The 11937-nt window shown below is 39.4% G+C and overlaps 4 protein-coding genes across 13 annotated transcripts in view; 2 read left to right on the top strand and 2 right to left on the bottom strand.

Moving 5' to 3' along the window:
• The window catches only part of LOC139333345 (uncharacterized), a 29001-nt gene extending 26449 nt beyond the window's left edge, over positions 1-2552 (top strand). For all 10 annotated transcript variants that reach the window (XM_070965650.1, XM_070965647.1, XM_070965652.1 and 7 more), the window contains 2 exons: positions 527-607; positions 819-2552. In XM_070965650.1, the coding sequence (XP_070821751.1) occupies positions 527-607; positions 819-848 (111 nt within the window). In that variant the 3' untranslated portion in view covers positions 849-2552. The remainder of the gene's footprint in view (positions 1-526; positions 608-818) is intronic.
• A 48-nt stretch (positions 2553-2600) lies between these two features.
• LOC139333352 (casein kinase II subunit beta) lies at positions 2601-5843 on the bottom strand. Its single transcript, XM_070965672.1, has 7 exons — positions 5747-5843; positions 5288-5363; positions 4427-4529; positions 4221-4336; positions 4064-4139; positions 3770-3959; positions 2601-3511 (listed from the first exon to the last, which is right to left on the bottom strand). Exons 2-7 carry the CDS (start codon positions 5357-5359, stop codon positions 3421-3423), a joined length of 648 nt encoding a protein of 215 aa, XP_070821773.1. The 5' UTR covers positions 5360-5363; positions 5747-5843; the 3' UTR covers positions 2601-3420.
• Positions 5844-5933: 90 nt separating this feature from the next.
• Positions 5934-7989, bottom strand: LOC139333353 (allograft inflammatory factor 1-like). Its single transcript, XM_070965674.1, has 6 exons — positions 7656-7989; positions 7498-7559; positions 7278-7344; positions 7156-7197; positions 6844-7009; positions 5934-6484 (listed from the first exon to the last, which is right to left on the bottom strand). The coding sequence occupies exons 1-6, from the start codon at positions 7672-7674 to the stop codon at positions 6397-6399; spliced, it is 444 nt and encodes a 147-aa protein (XP_070821775.1). The 5' UTR covers positions 7675-7989; the 3' UTR covers positions 5934-6396.
• Positions 7990-8499: 510 nt separating this feature from the next.
• LOC139334483 (CXADR-like membrane protein) lies at positions 8500-10541 on the top strand. Its single transcript, XM_070967390.1, has 8 exons — positions 8500-8688; positions 8788-9108; positions 9189-9464; positions 9561-9590; positions 9707-9886; positions 9981-10037; positions 10132-10194; positions 10281-10541. The coding sequence occupies exons 1-8, from the start codon at positions 8622-8624 to the stop codon at positions 10289-10291; spliced, it is 1005 nt and encodes a 334-aa protein (XP_070823491.1). The 5' UTR covers positions 8500-8621; the 3' UTR covers positions 10292-10541.
• Positions 10542-11937: the final 1396 nt, after the last annotated feature.

Raw genomic sequence — 11937 nt, 5'->3', positions numbered from 1 at the left:
CATCTGTGAGCCTGGTCATTTTTGCAGAAAGAGGTCAGGAGATATTCTGTCTTCAGTTAAGGATATTTATTAACACACTGATAAAATAGAGAACGACCACCCCCGGGTGCAACCACCCGCCCGAATGAGAATGCCTGACTTACGATTATCCAGAGTTTTAAAAAGAAATGTGCAGCTATCTGATTGGTCAAAACAGGTGGTGATCATCGTGGTTTAGACTTTAGTGCTCCCTCCTTGGTCCACAGGCTCGTCCCAGCGTCTTGGCACACGACCCATCCATTCCATAGGAGACAGCACCCTGAAAGAGAAGATAGCTAGACCCCCCCCCATATGTAAATTATGTGTTACCTGACACGAGAAATGTTAAGTTACGTTTTCTGTGCTTTCTGAGGTTACTAAAGGTCATATTGCCTGTGTGGCTATGTGTGTGTAGCTTAAAGTTACTGGAGGGCATGTTGGTTGTGTTACCATGTGTATGTAGCTTATAAAGAGATGAGAGTAAATATGTAACACATCCCTCTGCCAGGTGGTGAAAAGCGGATCTTCAGAGACTCGTGTGGAGAAGAGAATCGTCATAACTGCAGACTCTGACATTGACCCAGATAAGGTAAAACCCTCTGTGCTACAAACCCTCTGCCCATGACACACAACAGAAACAGACGGAGCATTAAAGGAATAGTTTGGCATTTGGGAAATACCTGGATTGCTTTGGATCCCAAATGTCTAACTATGCCATAGGTATCGTCTAATGAAGGGTTACACACGTTAGGTTAATTCATATTAAGACTAATGCAGTGCACATAATGTCTCTCTTGCAGGGGAAAGACGGCGGAGCATCAGCATTGTAACTGAATCACCACCTGCATTTGTTCCTTTGACTCTCCACCTGTCAACACACAGCGACTACGCACACATATCCAAAAAGAAATATCTCCGCGATCTGCACCTAAAATTATGGCTGAGTAGATGAATCTTAGTAGATCCTCTTTGTTTTCTTTATGTTTTTTTTTTTTTTTTTCAGTTGAGCTGTTCATTGTAGGTAGAGGAGGGCTGCACGGCGCCCTGGTTTGATCAAACGCTTTTCATCCAGGTGTTAAAAAAAGCTTAGTGAGTATTCTTTTATTGGTTAAGGAACAGCATTTTCAGTTGAGTGATCTCAGTCATGTTTGCTTTAAAATGCTTTTATTTTCCTAGTGGTTTTTACATTGTTGATTTTATACAAATGCACTGTTTCCGTCCTAGTTTAGACACCATCATCAGCATTTATTCCTTTGGTGCTGCTAGGGGAACGTTAAGACTACATTCATGGGAATTTTCTTTTTTTTTGTTGTTTTTCTTGTTTACTTTGTCTATTTAATTCAGGAGAGACACTTTTTTTAAAACGAAACGATATACCTCGCATCAATATGTGAACAAAGGTATCCTGTGCTCAAATTTGGACAGTTGTTTGGCTTTGTTCACTGCTCAGGTACGAAAACAAACATCAAATCTTTTCTTCCCTAACCAGCCAAGAACCAGTAGCCTACACATTATTGTAAAGTTTGAATTAAAAAATTGATCTATTTTGAAATATCTCTCTATTTTATAGAATTAATGCTTTTATAGTATTTGTACAAATTTGAGGTTTTTAAGTTATTCATATCCATCTGCTCATGAAAGTGTAGGTTGCCATTGTTTCTGTTTACTGAATTTCGAGGTCTCTATTGAAGGCCTGCGTACCTGTCTTGCCTGACACCCTGAATCACTCTTATTCGTTTCCTCTCGTAGTCCACCAAGTTTATCAAACCTTCACAACCTACACACGACAACGGAGTGCTTCCCTCAGCCCTGATTTTGTTCAGTAGCGTAGAAGTCATAATTGCTTCGAATATATTTGGTTGATAAGAAAAGTTTTACAAGCTTTGGTCTGTTTATCTCAGGTTTTGATATTCTTTGTAAGACTACAGACCTCCATATGATTGTATGAGGAATGTCCATATATGTATATCCATCCCTATTTTAAATGTACATTTATGTTCAGCCAAGTGAGGTCAGTAAATGCAAAGTTGGTCTGTCACAGTAAACACACGTGAATGAGGTGAAGGCAGCTGTCCCAGTATATGTGGCTTTTCTCTCATAGGAGCACAAGTTGTCTTTTTTTACATGTTCTACTATACAGTAATTTATTTGTAAAGTAGGAGCCGTCTCGTGTGATTTGATGTACTGTGATGTTTCAGGCTCCCTCTAGAGATGTCACAATGTTAAATAATTGCGTTCCTTATCAACCAAGTTTGTAAAGCCTTTTTACCACATAGTCTAAGTAGATTGCTCTGTAATTTTCCATAGAATATATAAGCCCCTTTTAGGTAGCATGTTTGTTAGCAAACTTTTTTAACCCAAAAACAAGCCATCGGTATTGTAGCTACGTGGAAAACAACAGAAACCTCTCCTGGAAGAAAAATGTAGAATTTCACATGAAGAAAATAGTTTTTAGACAATGGAAAATATTGTTGCTTTGTGACTTATCCCTGTCTTTTTATGAAAAAATAAAACATGCATTATTTTGCATTTTGTTGGGCTGTCTGTGTGTAAAGCATACAACTTAAAAGTATGATGAGGTCTCGGTAAGAAATAAATATTTAATGCAATTCACTTGTTCCACAGTAGATGCTGCTGCTGCTTGTTCAATTAACGCCAACATGAGAATGTCATGGGTCTAGATTGTAATACTGTAAACATGATACAACTACAAATTCAGGATTATCAGGAAAATATTGTTACAATTGCCTAAACAATGAAGTACATAAATGGCCTCTGAATGTGAAGGAAAACAAGCATAGGTCCATTTTTAACACAACTCCATACTTTATCTAATTTGGAATTTGTTTCTTGGAAATAGCACCTGACCACATTTACACATATTGCTGTTATCAAATAAAATCCTTCATGTTAACAGAATAAAATCATATTCACATCTCAAAATCTGTTCTGCAGCATAAGTTAATATGATTTGAGATTTCATGTCAACTTTCGAATGTACTGACTATCAATGATAAGGCAAACCTAACAGGCTGCTGGCAACATTTCCTGTTACATTCAGTCACCTGCAATTGAGCCACAAAGCACGCTGTAGCCTTCACCAACACAGTTAAAGCCACTTTTCTGTTTCAGATGAGTGTGAAAAAATGGACTGACATCAATTAAACACCATCTCAGGAGACTGACCCTTTGGGAATAATTACATGTTTGATACAGAAAAACTAACCTGCTCAACTGTAAATGTTTCACTAAAAGAGGAAATGTCTGAATCTGAGAGTCTATCAACACAGAGGTGAGTTTGGGGAACTGTACAGGCATTCACTGGGATCCTATCATTCTCTGCTTCAAACAAGTAGTAAACAACCAAGTCTCTGAGTCCACTGTGTTCATCGGAGCGGAGCTTTAGCGAATTGTCTTGACCGGGCTCTTGAAACTTGATGCAGCTTGTAGTTGGAGTTGATAAGCCATTGGGTGAATTTTGAAACCATATAGCCTGAAAAAAAAGAATTAGTCATTTCCTGGACAGAAAATAAAAATCCTTTTATCCTCTGAGGTCAAGGGCTGAGTGCTAATGAGATACCTGAGTTTCAACACAGAAACCAACACACAAAGTGTCAAATAATTGATATTATTATTAGAATATTAAAATGGGTTCAATGGCCTGTCACTTTACACATACTAAGAAAGGCACATTAATACTAGTTAAAGTGAACGCTGACGATAAATAACATTCGTGTCAGATCAAACACACCTTGGCACAAACTGGTTGGCTGGTCGCTTTGGACGATACTCTGGGTGCACCATGAACAGCATGTGGGGGAACCCTGTCCCAAAATAGGCTCCATCTGTGTGGTGGTGTCTGGAGGATTTGGGGGTGTAAACATCCATGCACTTTGGGCAATAAAGCTTCACCATTGCTTCACCAGGGATGTCTGACAAACCTACATTAGACAGGAGATCGGTGACAGTCACTGACGAAGGTCGAAGGTGCAGTGTGGGTTTTGTATGAGGGACAATTACGAAGGTAACGAAAAGCCAGACTTACCAATAGGAAGCATTGGCTGATTCTCACAATAGACTCTGGGGCAATAGCCAAAATCCCCTTGTTGATACTTTTCCAACTATGGAGAACAAATTTAGAAATCACTGTTGATTCTTGTCAGAGCATGTAAGAATTTGAAGTTGTTAAGTACCACTCTTACCATCTGCGCAATGCCTCTGTTTGTGAGGATGTAACGTGCGTGTATGAGCCCATAGAGCATCTCTGCTGCCTGCTCTATCAAGTCACTCTGATTGGGGTTATCTTCAAGCTCCTCATCTGCCAAATTAAAGTGATTTAGGCAGTTAAAGCGCTGACTCTGCTTTATTTCATTAGGCGTGGGAACCACTATTTCTTTGATATTCTCACCTGGCTCCAGGTCCAGAATCATGTCCAAAGCCTGGCGATAGTGAGGCACCTGCTCATTCAAACCTGTCAGGTTAAACTTGTCCTGTATGTAGTCTTCATCAACCTGGAACACAGGACAGACTGGCTATCAATGGTGTTAATTACAGTTAAAGGACACTGCTTCAGCACACTGATGTTGAAGCGTTATGTAAGACCTTAACAGGATTACTCAGATGCTGCCAATGAAGAAAGCGAGGATTTAAAATTAGACTTGGATTGTGTGAGTGCTAACGTATGAGATGAGCCAGTGCACTGCACATTGATTCCTTCATTTACACCGAGTTCCTTCCTAGATTTTTTTTTTTTATTTTAAGTGTTTTTCCCTTTCACATGTCTCCCTAAGGCCTCATGTGATTCACTGGATTAGATTAGTGCTCAGCAGCACAGGAAAGTGGCTCTACAAGGCAGCTCTACATTATTAACTAACAAAAAATGACTTGTGTGAAACTAAAAATGAGTGCTGTTACTTGTTGTTGTGCAATAGTCCAAAATACTAGTCAGTGCATTTGACATTTCAACTATAAACGCACAGCCGAGACGAGGCATGGCTTCTGCAGGATCAGGCAAAACAACATCAGAATATAAACACTGGAAAGTCCAGGAGTGCATCAAAAAAACATGGCTGCCCAAATTAAAGGAATAAATTGAATAATAAAAGCCAATGTGTGCAATGAAAAATAGTAACGCATGGTGTGTGCCCATCTAAAAGAGTGCACCTGTGAAATCTGGCTAACTTTATTTAATTTGATGCAATTTGATGGTAAAATTAAAACCATCGATCCGATCTAAATCCCCAGTTTGAGCGTAATCCCGGGCACTAACCTCACAGAAGAACTCATTCCCTCTGAGTCCACAGAACCAGGATATCCAAGAGACCTCCTCCGAGCTGCTCATCCTCCTGTCAAACCAAAGCAGAGTTGCGTTGGACCGGATTCATTTCACATCCCCACTGGTTGGCTAACTGCTAAACACCGGCACTTCAAATACGTTCTGGAAATGTTAAAATTTACAAACGTCGACTTAACATTTAATTCCAAAAGAGTGGAGCGTTTATATTGGGGAACAAAAATGTGGTTTTACTGGATATAATATTAAATTTGCCTCGACTTCGCGTCTCTTACCTGTTAGCTGTTGACTAAACGCTAGCTAGCTTGCTAGCACTTGTTAGCATGAGCACGTATAGTACAGATAAGTGTGCAAATTAATCATTGTTACTGCAATTTGTATTTAGAGGTACTGTCTCCTGCATGCATGTGTTTACACAAAGTCACTTTTACTCACCCGTCTTTATATCAGTTAACACATCAACTTGAACGCTTAGCTGGTGTTTTGCACAGTCTACAGTTTATCCTCGCTTCCTAGACGATGACCAACACGACTTCCGGCCACCCACAGTTTTTCAAAATAGAGTTCCTCATGACTGAAAATGTGTAATATTAGTAAGAACAAGAACAAAATTTATTTCCTTTCCATTCACTTTTTAATTAACTTTTAACAGAACTATGCAAACAGTATTTGTAGTTGTTTGAATGTGTGAATGTCTTTTTAATATGCTCAGTTTTGCAAAATGTTTTTGTAAAATGTTACTGCTTACTCCTTACATGAAACATAAATTTTATGTTTTTAATTTTGTATTTTGTATTTAATTAACCAGCTTAAGCAACATCACACAAAGTATAGCCTGGGCTCAGTTACAAAAAACTTGGTTGCCTAAAATGTGTTTTTAACCACAGAAGACAAAATGCACAAACATGGATGTAGATTACATTTCAATTGCTACATAGAAATTGCACATTTTACAATATGCTTGATGTATTTTCCTTTGTAAATGAATTGCAAAGCATTAAGGTCAATGTTAAATTTGTTTTTGTTTAAAAAAAAAAAAAAAAAATCATCTTGACAGTCATGCCCTGCTGGGATGGAGAGCTCCTTCAGGGCAGGTCTGAAAAAGTTTTGCGACGAGGTGGTGCCACATCTTGGGACTCCTGCTCCTTTCCCATGCCTTCAAACATCAAGATCCTTAATGAAGAAAATCACAAGTCAGCTGCTATACAAGAGTTTACTGTAAACATCAGGCAGAGAGAGAGTACTTTTTTCTTTCTTCCTCTTTTTCTGGATAAAACAATCACCATGTCTTTGTTTGTTTATTTCTTTCTTTTGACATTACAATTTATGGATTGAGACTGAGAATAAGAGATTTCTGCTATTAAACTAGTATTTTAATCAGTTAGATTTAGATTTAAGGCCATCAACATTACTAGCAGCTTCCAACAAATGCATGTGTCCAGCGCCTGTTTAATCTTCAATAATTGTGGAGCTTAATGTTCCCTTTACCTTTGGCCTCTACCCATTCTCTGAGTTACCCAATATTTACTCACAGTTTCAGAATTGCATTTCTTTTTCCCAGCATCATATTCAGGAAGTCATGGTAGCAGATAGTGTCTTTCACTGTTCCTCCAACCACCTCTGACATCATCTTTTTCAGCTCTAAGTGAGTCTTGGCCAATCCAAGTTTTTCCAGCATCCGTTTTAAGGCCATTATATCTATAAAAATCATAGTTCAAAGGATGAAAATAAGTAAACCGTATTTGTATCGATAATCTGTGAGAACAGGTCATTTACTAATGAAAGAAACAGTTGCCATCTGTAGCTAAAAATATATTCAGGCTTTAAGGTCTGTGCATTTTTACCTATTTCTCCTTTGTCGTTAAGATCAAACTCCATATATTTCTCTGTAATATAAGCAAATATGATATTATTCCAAAATGTGTGACACTGCATGAAATTATAAAATAATTAAACAAATGCTCACTTTTAAACATTTCAAGCTTTGAGCTAAGGTCTTCCTCTTCTGCATACTGGGGATCTGAGAGAAAAGCCTGGGGAAGTGATAGTTAAAAAAACACATACAGATCAGACATATTATTAATGGGAGTTGTTTTTGTGTCCAGCCACTGTGTCTGGAAAAAGGATTGCAAAAGCCAGTCATCTCTGTTACAATCCGATGACTCTGCCCAAAGACATCGACTCACCTCATTGATAGAGTTCAGTTTTTCCTCCTGCTGAGACTTGAGAAGACCATATGCTTTGCCTCCTGTGAGAAACAAACAACCAACACACGGCAGTCTTACAAATAATGCATTCAATAAACACAATCTTTTACAAACATAACAGAAAGAAGAAAACCAACCTTGAGCATGGCTGTCCATTTCTGTGCACAGAGCCGAGAGCCTGTGAAACCAACAATGACTGTGAAAACCTATGATAGCATTTCTATAAATCGAGCAACAAGAGGAAGTGGAGTGACAGAGTTTCAGTTAGCATTGGGTCCTCTGTCGTCTTTCAGGCTGCAACAAACAGAGGTCAACTGGAGGATGCACATCGCAGCATTCACGCAGTTTGAATTTCACCAGAAATGATGGGGGAATGCACTGCTCTTTTGCTCAATATGGGACATTCACATACCAGCTGCGTAAAGGCCAGGATGGGCTTATTCAAACGTCTAAGGTCTGGTACAGTCGATTGAGAGGGTGGCACTTCCTCACTGATTTAAAAATAAGCTGCCATCTTATTTAAGGAAGGAAGCGTGATGCAGCAAGGAGAACTGTGACATTATAAAAAGAAAGCAATGCACATTACTCTGCAGAAACAAGCTGCTTATGAGGCATGCTTGACCAAAAAAAAAAAAAAAAGGACACATGTATTTTTGGAAACTTCTTATTCAGGAAACTTTCACTGACTCATGTAGTTACACACATTCACACCTGCAAGCTGTCCAACGCAGCTACAGTCAGGTCTGCCAGCCGCAGTGCAGAGCAACTGGGGGTTAAATGCCTTGCTCAATGGCAATGGCTCCAGGAGAAAACGCTGCACTTTCACTCTCCGCACTCACAATCAAGCATGAGCTCAATATATAACCTCACCTTGTGCTCTCATAGCCATTTGTCAACGTGGTGTAATGTTTTGTTCTGTCCACACAGTGGCTCTATTGGCCCCATCATGAGGCTAAAAGAACTAATGTTTGATTGTGGTGCAGGTAGTTTCATGATGAGACCTCAATGTGACTTAGAGAAGTGAGAATAGGTCGAGACAAAAAAAAGAACAGTCCAGTAGAGAATAAGCTTTTGTCTCTCCACTCGGTTACATTACACAAAAAATGGCACATATTTTTCTGCAGGGTCTCCTGTTATTAGTTCTGTTCATGGTCATATCCGACTGCAATGGTGAGTAGATCACAGATTAATTTCTTCACCTGATTCAGCCATAAATGTAAAATGAACTGTGGGTCTTACTCTTTAACTTAATTTCTTACCATTTTAAAGACAGCTCACTGGTGATTGCCTCCCAAGAAGATGATGCAGTTCTTCCGTGTTTTAATTCGACTGTGATGAATCCAAAGAGCTGCTACAGAGTCAAATGGATCAAGCATGGAACAGATCTCAGACACATGGAGGTTATCCTTGCCAGGCCTAAAACACCCAAGATCCAGGATGCTGAACGTGTAAAATGGGAGGCTGATGGAAAAGGACAAATGTCTCTTTTTCTGACAAAATTACAAAAATCTGATGAGGGACTGTACAGCTGTGAAATCTGGCATGGCTGGGACTGTATCCTCGTCAAAAACATATCATTAAAAGTAAAAGGTAAGATTACAGTTTTCTTTTTTTTTTCTTTTACTCTCACTCTTTTATATGGAGCCTCATGTGTCACACAAATCTTTCAGAATGCAAAGTCCTTCAAGCAGTGAAGACGGCGCCTGGCAGACCCATCAACCTGAGCTGCTCAGTGGACATGACATCAGGGCAACAAGGGCCCCAAGATGTCTCCTGGGTAATGCTGAAAGGAGGCAACCCTGTACCTGTCAACTCTACAAGGGCTGAAATTAATGGGACCTCATTGGCCATCCACTCTGTGAATTACAGCGACAGTGGTTGGTACAGATGTAAATACATGCTTGGACAAGCTCTACGTTGCTTTGACGTTTATCTACAGGTCCAAGGTAAGATTTGAAACTGTTTGGTGTTATTACTGTGAACAAAGGACATTATCCATGCTGTAACTCCTATGTAACTTTTCTATTTCCTGCATGAAGTAGAAGATGCAGCTGTGACCACAACAGTTCAAGGTATTGCAGCAGAAACTGTTTGTTTTTATTATTTTACATCTTGTTTCAATTGCAGTGGTAATATCCTGATAAATGTGGTGCTGCAATTGCTTAGATTTGTCACCTGTCACCCTCAGCACCGACAGGCACTGCAAGTTTTGCAAAAACCAGGAAGGAGGGGAGCAGTGAAGCACTGATTGCAGTTGTGGCCTCAGTCATTTTTACAATTGCCATAATTGCTGCACCAGCAGGACTATTCATTTATTGCAGACGTAACACCCACAGAGCTGCACAGCAGACCCAGAGGCAGCCAGCAGGTTTGACGTGTCGAGAAGCTACTTTTAAAATTTTGATAGCAATGCAGTGTAATGAAGCGTCATCTCAGCTTCATGTTCTCTTGTTGTTTTTCAGGCACTCCTGTGGTGTCCAGTGACCATTATGAGACGGTGGATCTGACACTTTCAGATGGTGAGATGATGTTTTTCTGTCTTTAGTCCAGTCACTGTTGGCTCTTCTGCTTTCTTTATCACTTCACTGACAACTTTTTACCATTATCTCACAGACCCCGCAAACCAACAATTGAACCCTCTATACCAACAACTCCAGGATGAAAACGTTTGTACTGGCAAGTAGTTTTACTATTATGAAACCGAGCTTTAATTCTCATCAGCTTAAAATAGTCAGATAACAATTTTCTCTCTTTCATTGCAGTCCAGTATTAGTCATTTAAACTCTTGGAACGAAGAAAAAGAAGATTTTTTGCCATCTAATCTGCATTGCCTGTTTACATTTATTCATCATGTAAAAGCTTGTAACATCTACTAAAAGAGTTTGTCTTGCAAATATTGCAACATGGAAAATGCTACCCTCTCTTACTTATTGCCCTGTTTCTGTTGATATGATCTGTATCATTTTAAATGAAATTTAAACATTCAACATTCAACCTTTCAATAAAATCTTTAATGCCGTTTGAAGAAATATCTGCAGGATGATGAGCGATCATGACGAAGGAGTCTCGAACACTAGAAAACTAGTGCATTGATGGTTGGAATTACTTATCAAGATTAAAATCATGATGAAAAGAAACACTCTTATTTAGCTCTGGTTTACAGCCTGTAACAAATCATAGAAACTATCTGGTTGTGGCAGCTTCTCTTTTGGATGGTCTTTGCTGGTCTAGTTCCTCATCATTTGCATCCTGAATGACGTCTGTGTCTGACGCCTCTTAAGCTTTTAACAGATATTTTTGGCACAGTTGTTGTTTGTCTCTTCAGTATGTATTCTCAGCACTCCAATACTCATCTGCTTGTTGGGTATTTTTATGAAAGTAGTAGTCATTGGCAGGACGTCTTCCACAGCCTGTGTTTGGCCTTCATGGGGTGAGATATGATCTGTCAGTGTCCTTCCACCTACAGCCCACATCATGCTGCTACTCACACCAAGAGAGGAAGTGTTACCACAAAAGAGTGACACTGACTCACCCACTGCAGCTAATACTTGCTCTACCCTGTCTGGGGGAAAGGGACCACTGGTTACACATCTCTAATTTGGAGCACACTATTGTTGAGTTGATTAGCTTTTACTGTTGTTGTATAGCTGATGGTGGCTTTAACTGTTATTATGAAACAGCCAGCACTTTCATTTTCTGTGATGGTCTGTCAGCTTTTTAATGATGATCAGTTTAGAGAAGCGTTCAGAGGGATTTTTCGAAGCAAAATTGTCATGTTTATTCAAGAACTGATTTGAGGTACCAGGACAACTCACTCACGTTCAAGAATCTGAAGAGAAGCACTTGAGTCGAGCGCTCTGCGGTCACAAGAGGAAAGCCGTGCATCACTGAGCTCCAGGTGAACGATCATCAGTGAGCAGCCCTGCTGGAGGTTGAGCATGAAGACGTTTGGAGCCGTCACCTTTCCAGCCTTCACCACCTCAGTTACCGATCCAAAATCCCCAGCCATGCTCCAGCCAAAGTAATACCATCTGCTAGTAAGCTAAACATCATCAAATGATCTGTTGGAGAAGACCAAGAAGCAAGGTAGTTCAAAAAACTGAAAACTATGGGAAGCTGGTGGCCCTCCATCATCAGCTGAACGTATTTATAACCGATGTTCATGCATTATTGTCACATTTTTCGAGTTTATCTTAAATTAGACATTCTGTTTAATTCATGTTAGTGGTAAAAATTAATGGTGAAAAAAAATCTTTTACAGTACCCTAACACGTAGTACCTCAACATTTTGTAAATAAGAGTTGAGCTTCAGAGGTAATAAATCTTATTCCAAAATAGACAGAAAACAGGTTAACAAAAGAATATATTCCATGTTTTCATAATCACCTGATGACTGAAGTCCCGCTGCTGCGTGTCAGA

This window comes from Chaetodon trifascialis, chromosome 7, assembly GCF_039877785.1.
Source record: "Chaetodon trifascialis isolate fChaTrf1 chromosome 7, fChaTrf1.hap1, whole genome shotgun sequence".
Taxonomy (NCBI): Eukaryota; Metazoa; Chordata; class Actinopteri; order Chaetodontiformes; family Chaetodontidae; genus Chaetodon; species Chaetodon trifascialis.
Note: the sequence above shows the minus strand (reverse complement) of the source record. Positions and strands in the feature narration are given on the sequence as shown.

Coding starts and splice junctions, on each gene's coding strand:
- LOC139333352 (XM_070965672.1), bottom strand. CDS start 5,359: ATGAGCAGCTCGGAGGAGGTCTCTTGGATATCCTGGTTCTGTGGACTC. Junction 4,140..4,220: donor ACAGAGGCATTGCGCAGATG/GTAAGAGTGGTA, acceptor TGTTCTCCATAG/TTGGAAAAGTATCAACAAGG. Junction 3,960..4,063: donor TCAGCCAATGCTTCCTATTG/GTAAGTCTGGCT, acceptor TGTCTAATGTAG/GTTTGTCAGACATCCCTGGT.
- LOC139333353 (XM_070965674.1), bottom strand. Junction 7,345..7,497: donor AACTGAACTCTATCAATGAG/GTGAGTCGATGT, acceptor TCACTTCCCCAG/GCTTTTCTCTCAGATCCCCA. Junction 7,010..7,155: donor TAACGACAAAGGAGAAATAG/GTAAAAATGCAC, acceptor TGATTTTTATAG/ATATAATGGCCTTAAAACGG.
- LOC139334483 (XM_070967390.1), top strand. CDS start 8,622: ATGGCACATATTTTTCTGCAGGGTCTCCTGTTATTAGTTCTGTTCATG. Junction 8,689..8,787: donor GGTCATATCCGACTGCAATG/GTGAGTAGATCA, acceptor ACCATTTTAAAG/ACAGCTCACTGGTGATTGCC. Junction 9,109..9,188: donor CATATCATTAAAAGTAAAAG/GTAAGATTACAG, acceptor CAAATCTTTCAG/AATGCAAAGTCCTTCAAGCA.